This window comes from Battus philenor, unplaced genomic scaffold, assembly GCF_028537555.1.
Source record: "Battus philenor isolate CCGP_79_NKW_IND1 unplaced genomic scaffold, ilBatPhil1.0.hap1 SCAF_5, whole genome shotgun sequence".
Classification (NCBI taxonomy): Eukaryota; Metazoa; Arthropoda; class Insecta; order Lepidoptera; family Papilionidae; genus Battus; species Battus philenor.
Genome location: NW_027181715.1, coordinates 2,787,740 through 2,795,012, shown reverse-complemented (window position 1 = coordinate 2,795,012; position 7,273 = coordinate 2,787,740). Strand labels below are relative to the sequence as shown.

The 7,273-nt window shown below is 31.7% G+C and overlaps 1 protein-coding gene and 1 non-coding gene across 2 annotated transcripts; both read right to left on the bottom strand.

Moving 5' to 3' along the window:
- Nucleotides 1-1,075: 1,075 nt before the first annotated feature.
- On the bottom strand, nt 1,076-5,647 carry RpL7A (ribosomal protein L7A). Its single transcript, XM_068773090.1, has 7 exons — nt 5,526-5,647; nt 5,066-5,180; nt 4,523-4,672; nt 3,569-3,657; nt 2,951-3,082; nt 1,846-1,968; nt 1,076-1,280 (listed from the first exon to the last, which is right to left on the bottom strand). The coding sequence occupies exons 1-7, from the start codon at nt 5,538-5,540 to the stop codon at nt 1,098-1,100; spliced, it is 807 nt and encodes a 268-aa protein (XP_068629191.1). The 5' UTR covers nt 5,541-5,647; the 3' UTR covers nt 1,076-1,097.
- LOC137929980 (small nucleolar RNA SNORD36) lies at nt 4,929-5,004 on the bottom strand. Its single transcript, XR_011108856.1, has one exon. It is a non-coding gene; the product is annotated as a small nucleolar RNA SNORD36 (small nucleolar RNA).
- Nucleotides 5,648-7,273: the final 1,626 nt, after the last annotated feature.

Sequence of the window (7,273 nt, the reverse complement as noted above, 5' to 3'; positions counted from 1 at the left end):
GTCCCGCCCGGCCACGCCTCTTATCAAATGTACTACAGCCGCGCGCTCCCCTCTGAAAAGGGAATTGTGAAACCGAAAAGCAATTTCGTCGCTTTGACTTTGCACTGCCGGACGGCATCGCTCCAAACGTTTGGATATTGATTTTAGAGTACACGGCGTATTGCAGTTTTTTTTAATAACAGCTGCGATGTTTCAATATTAAAAACTTTTTTATTGTCGTTCGAATTAAATAGCTATCTTTGTACAACGTATAGTAAATTACTGTTTTAATCGATGACAATAATTCGCAATGTCATTTTGCATAGTTACAGATTATAAAGCTCATGCAAATATGTAGCACGTCCAGAATATATATTAAGGGTTATTTAGCTGCTTTTGAGCACATTACTTTTAAATAATTTAACGCCCTGATCCTAACTATCGACAATGGTTAAATCAAAGTTTATTTCTAAATCAAGCTTTAATGATTTTACGCGCTTACGCCATCTTGTGAGCAAACCCAGCTTTATGTGAAAAATTCTAAGTTTTACCGTATTATAACGTCTACACAACAGATGGCGCTATTAAGTACGATAGCACAGAAATTTAAAATTTATCTTTTTACTATATTTTAATATGGTAATGCCTTTTTATGTAATTAACTACTTAACATTGATTACTACGACTAAATGATGGGTATTACTGTATTCGAGGGCAACCGTTATTGACAATTATCTTAAATCGCAGTTGCTTTATCTCAGTAAAGAAAGTAGGTTATCACTTAATTCATCTACATAGTTTACTCAAATTTGTCAAGACATCTCTAATTATTCCAATACTTTTACTTTTTATACCTTGTATGTTAATTTTTTTATACATATTATTTGATGGTGTAGATTATTTAACTACATACAAAGTGCTATTTGCTTTGGCTATTTGGCTCTTTTCTGTTATTTCATCATTTCAACCTCAAGTCTACTACTAAACAAGCCTTCAATAAGACCGATTGAAAGCGACCTTCATCACTGAGTCTGGAATAGTCACTTTTGATTTCCGTTACGTTACACAATTAAGGAGACAAAATAAAAGACGTGTGTATACAATTAAGTTTATTGATTCTAGCCTTGCTTCTGCGCTAGCTCGCGCGCTCTGGTCTTCTCGAGCTTAGCGATGCGCGCGTTGGACTTGTTGCCGAGCACGCCGCCGCCCCAGTGTCTGCGCAGCTCCTCGTAGCGCTCGTTGAAGTTCGTCCGGATCGCCTCCACCAGTTTCGAGAACGCGGCCCGGTCACCAGACTCAACCTGCAACCAGGAGCTTATATTATTTATCTTATCATGATGGACGATATCACTATATTTAAGCAATATTTTAATCAGATCATCTATTATGGTGGTAGAAGAGTTATCCGCATGGCATTTGGATAGCAAATAAATCATCATTAACAAACAAAGACATACTAAAAAAACCATTATGTATCCAGCATTGAATGACAATACCTAATATTAGTTATGTTATAAAAAATTATAGATCGTAGGTTTTTTTTTATACATGTTTATATTTCTATAAACAAAAGTAATAGAAACTGGACTCAAAACACCCTAGTAATGATATTCTATGACATAAATCTACAAGAATGCAAGTGTCATAATTTGAGAAACACTCCAAACAAACACAGACTAAAGCAAATGGTTCCACAGCTGTGGTATAAATTACAAAGTTCTTTACATGGGAATAGGTTAGGTTTCCCATGCTGCTTTTTGTTTGAACCATAGTACATCAATAGCTGGACTTTCACTCCCCGATAGATTGCCTATAGGCACTATAGACTATGGACATATAAACAAAAGATATAATGAATTAGCTTACATGTGTGAGCGCTAAGCAGGTGCAGGTCTTGCGGTGAACGAGTGCTCCTAACCGCGATTTGCCCTTGACAATGCAATAGGGCACACCCATCTTACGGCACAGAGCGGGCAGGAACAGCACAAGCTAAAATATAATCAGAGAGTATAGATTTTGTATTAAAAAATGGATAAAAACTGTTGAAGTGACAAATTCAGAGTCAACAATCTTCATGCAGCTTGTAAATAAACATTTGTTATCTACGGCCTCAGGTGAAGAAATTCTTACATCATTAAGGCTTTGTTAAAAAACAATCAGCCATTTCAGCATACACATTTTGATGCATATTTTTTTATAGTCTAGATAATTACATTATTTAGTATAATTATAAAGAATATAGTTGGAAGTAACAACAAAACTTCACATTCCATTTTTTGTATAAAAAAATAAGCAGTAATTTTTTAAAAAATACCATAAATTTACATCTTCTTTTTGGCTGGTGTGGTTCATCAAACCATGCTTAACACAGTAGTAATCCTGATATTTTCATTTTTAAAAATATTGGTAGACCAAATTTTAACAAAACAACACTTATGGTATGCAGTACTGTTTTGTTACTTTTTCAAAACATAATATTTCCAAAGAATTTGGAAACATATTTTAAAACCAGTTTGGTTCAAAGTATGTTAATTTTGTTAGATCTGATAACATGACATTTTAGTTTTTATACACAATAATAGATACATGATTAAAAATAAAAGGAAAATAAAAACATCATGAGCTTTTAGTTATCTATTCATTAAAATTCAATTTTTTGTTAAATTGCACAAAGGCAAAGTAGTTGCCAATCAGTCTTAAACTGAAAAGTTAGACATCACGGATTTAACACATTTTGTTCTGTCACTCCATAGTCATCCTTTAACTATGATATAATGTTCATTAACAAATGATTTTTAAATATTGTAGTTTGTATATAAAAAAAATTTCTATTGTGCCAGATAATATAATCCTGATTATTTTACAAATTATTCAGGACCAAAAACACTTTTATCAATGTATGTATCCTGTATGAATAGAAAAAGTGCTATTGAATCAAAGTAAACCATTTTAAGTTGAATTCAAATCTCACCTCAATAGGGTCAACATCATGTGCGATAACAACCAGCTGGGCCTTCTTCTTCTCAACTAGCTTGGTCACAGTGTTAGTGCCGGCACGAACAGTGTTGGGCCTCTTCGCTGGCGGCTCATCTTTCTTGGCAACCTGAAACAAATCTTCACTTTATTTCGGAACAAAATATAAGTTCTTTTATACAATTAGAAGACATCATCAGAGATCTTGGTGGTTAGAGGTCTTCATGGCATTCTGAATTGTTTTTTATGCATCATTTACTATTCCTACCTGACAGGGTACTTATATAAAATTGATCATGTCTAATACAAATTAGAAACTGATGTATGTTATTATTGTATTTATTGATTTTAATTAAAATATGCTGAAGTAAAATCAAGGTCCTTGTAATTGTCTTAAAATGATCTAAAATTTCTGATAGAAAAATCATCCAACAGAAAATTTACAGATTATATCCCTAAATAATAAATAGGCTCAATAATGTCAAAACAAAAAGTTCGAACTATGAAAATGCATATTGATCTTAAAAAAAATCTTTCAAAATTGTTTCACTTTTCATAAAAACATAGCAGACAATAAATAACATTAACAATGAGATAAATATAATAAAATACAGACCTTAGCTTCAGCAGCCTTCCTGAGGCGCTCTTTCCTGACAGCTTCAGTCTCAGGCCTGTACTTCTCAAGAATCTTGAACAGTCCTTTGGCTACAACAATTAATGTTAATTTTAACAAACCTTCAACAAGTAATTATTTTAAATAGTTACAAATTAAATAATATCAGAGTTAAAAAGCTCGTATCATTTTTGATAATCATAGTGATTCATAGTTGCATTTGATGTTCATCATTTGAGGTTATATCTGAAAAAAACTTACCAGATACCCTGGTAGAACCTTTCACATGTTAATATTGAACTCATCATTACTACAGAGCACAGGTCTTGCCTAAAGATCACATACAATGACCAGTCTTGCTTCCCCACATCCAGCAACTAATTAGGAAATACCCATACATTATACTCCTTTAGTTCTTATAAATAAATTCATAGTAATTCTGCTTAATAATGAGAAAGGGATATCAATATTCAATGAACTATCTCTAACACACCCTAAAATAACTGACACTTTTTAAAAGGTATCTAAACATATCAAATATGTATCTATATTCACCCTCATGTGAAAAAATAGTGATCACACTGAAAGGTATACATAATCCTTTCATAAAATTTACAAGACAATTATTAAGGCAAAATCCTAATCCTCAAACATAGTTTTGATTACAGTAAGAGCCCTTAGAGTAAATATATCTTCTGGTATCTAACATCACACATATGCCAATTTTTATCTTGGTTATGGTATTAGAAACTTCAAGCTGGTGGGTGCAAAGGACTGGGGCCACCACTAACATTGCAAGTAGTAGCTGGATGCAGCCAACACAAACCTAGATGTTGGACATCTTAAAGGGGAGGCCGGTCTTGCAGTCAGCTATCGGCTTATGTGATGATGATTACAATAGACAAACTTTCTGTAAGATTCAATAAAAACTCCTCTTGTAGTAGATATTGTACATACCTGTAGTCTTGTCAAGAGTTTGAGTAAACTGATTGATTGGCGGCGGAACCTTAAGCCTGCGTTGGAGCACAGCCTTCTGGCGTTGGATGCGGATGTACTTAGGCCATCGCACAAAGCGGGACAAATCACGGGTTGGCTGGATGTCCTGACCTGACAAATTGGTAATTTAGATTTGTTTACTTAAGAATGGTTATTAGGAAAATTTCAACAATTAAATATTAAAGATAATATGCCTATGGATTATAAAGACATTTAACTTTTTATGAATAAATAAAGCATTATTGTGGCACTGTTTTAGTATGCACTCAACTTCAAACTTCCAAAATTATTTAACATTATCTAGAAATGAAGGTTCAATATTAAAGGGAAGACCCATAGCATTTACGATAAACAAGTAAAGTGAGGACCAAAGTCAGTGTTAAAAAGCTCGTATATTTTAATACCACATGGTATTTCAGATTATTTCTTTTACATCATTCATGGTCCTTATTGTAAATTAATTAATTGTAAATAATAAAATAAAATATGGGCCATTTAACTCACCGATAGCAAAATTCTTTGTCCTCTTTTCGAAGAGGGGGTTCACAATCTTCTTGGGTTCAACCTTCTTGACGACCAGTGGGGCCGCCGCAATCTTCTTTCCAACCTTCTTCTTAGGCTACAACGTAAAAAAATATAATTTTAATTTTTACAGTGAATTAAGGATTAAATAGAATGGATAAGTTCTCGATAACAAATAGTCTTGTCAACACCATGCTTTATACGAGGTTATGTTTTTAAACAAAGTAACCTTTAATTATATATATAATAGCATAGATTGAATTAAGAAAAGAAGTTATATTGTATAAAAGTATGTAAGAGAAGAATCCTTATTTGTTATTTTTATACAAAAACAAGTAACGTTTCGGCACTCCACTTACAACACAGGTATTCGACAATAAGTTAACTTTCCAAATAATTGTAATAAAAATAGAATAATTTAATAAACGCACATGGTTTTTACCTTCTTCTGCACCATCTTGAATGAACTTTAAATAAGTGATCTACAGGACACGAAAAGATTCGTGACCTGAACAGAACACAAGACTTTCGGCGAAAATGGCCGATATAAAAGGACGGAAGAGGGGCGAAAGAGAAACGTCAACGATATTAACAGATTAAAAATAAAGATTTCTACAGATACAAAATTGTTGCATGATTTAACTATCGCTAAATATATAAGTTGATGCTCTTGTAATAAATATATTATTTGTAGCAAAATAAATATACTTTTAATGAGTCAAGAGAAAAATAATTAATCCTGTTATCAAAACTAAATTATTTTGCGTAATCGTAACTCAATTGTTACTAGTTAACATGATAAGATTTTAAATATAACATACGAAAAAGATAATGATTTTAATTTCCGGGTCTTGTACCAATTTAATTCACAGATTTCTTGAAATAATCTAAATTTGTTTTTTTTTTTCGAACATAGAGTATATGGTATAGTATAACCAAAATAAAATTCACATAGATTTAATAAATTAAATAAATACTTTGTCCTTCCTATACTATAAAGGACTCCGACAATTGTTCGCGTACGGAACAGTTACAAACTCCTTCGAAAGTATCTTTTTGATCTCATTATAGAATTAATGTAACACACTATGGAATTGGCTTTGCAATAGTAAATAACAACAATAATAACAATGAGCTTTATCATAGATTTTAATACAAGCTGTGTAGAAGCAAAGTTGGCATGTAGTTATAATCAGTTTCAACAGTTATAAAAACTGATCGAATTATTATTGCCTTTTTTATTGACCTAATAAAGCAAATGCCATTGAAGACTAGTGATAAAATAACGATTTCTCGGTGGGAAATGATTTACAGAAAAATAATATTTTTACTTTTAGGTAAGTATTCACAATAAGTCAGTGATTTTCGGAAGATTTATTATTTTACTTTATTTATTTCAAACGGACACGCCAACAGCTATACTTAACATAAATTTACTTTAATTTAATTTAACAAAGTAGAAAACTAAAAACATTATCCTATTAAAGGTGTACACAATCTTAGCCGTAAATGAATACAACAGAAAATTATATTGAACGTGGCTCTGAATAACTATAGAACTATTATATGTTATTATATGTTAAATTATATGCAATATTTTGAGCTTTCTTTACAGTGATGCCATATTAAAAAAAGAAAAATAAAGTAAAGTATTTACGAAAAGTGTTTAAGCATTCTATTAGCAAGAGCACCAAGATTCAATAATTTTTTATAGCTTTAGATGTGTACTACAATAGTAATAAAAATATTTTTTGAAGATGGGACTATTTATAAAAATGGCTAACACTTTTTCTTATCTTAGCCGTCGTTAATAACGTGTAGTATATGATTGCTTCGGGACTGTTAGTATCTAATGTATAAAAAATATTTTTCTCAAAATTATGGTATTATTGCACGTTGCTCCTAAATAAACTAAGCATATTGAAAATCTGTAAACGGCTTAAGAAAATGTGTAGATTCTGTGTTAAGGAATCTGAAACTAAAAATTTTGTACGTAATAATTTTTTTTATAACGTAGATATTAATTAATATTTTTCACTCTTTTCAGTTTTAACGAAATATTCTTCGTCAATTAAAGTGAACCTCCAAGGCCGTATTACGCTCGGTAAAGAAGTAATGGAAACAATATCCCAGTTGGTTGAACCGAATTTTGTTAACGGAAGGAGAGCGATGTTATCTAATCAGGACAAT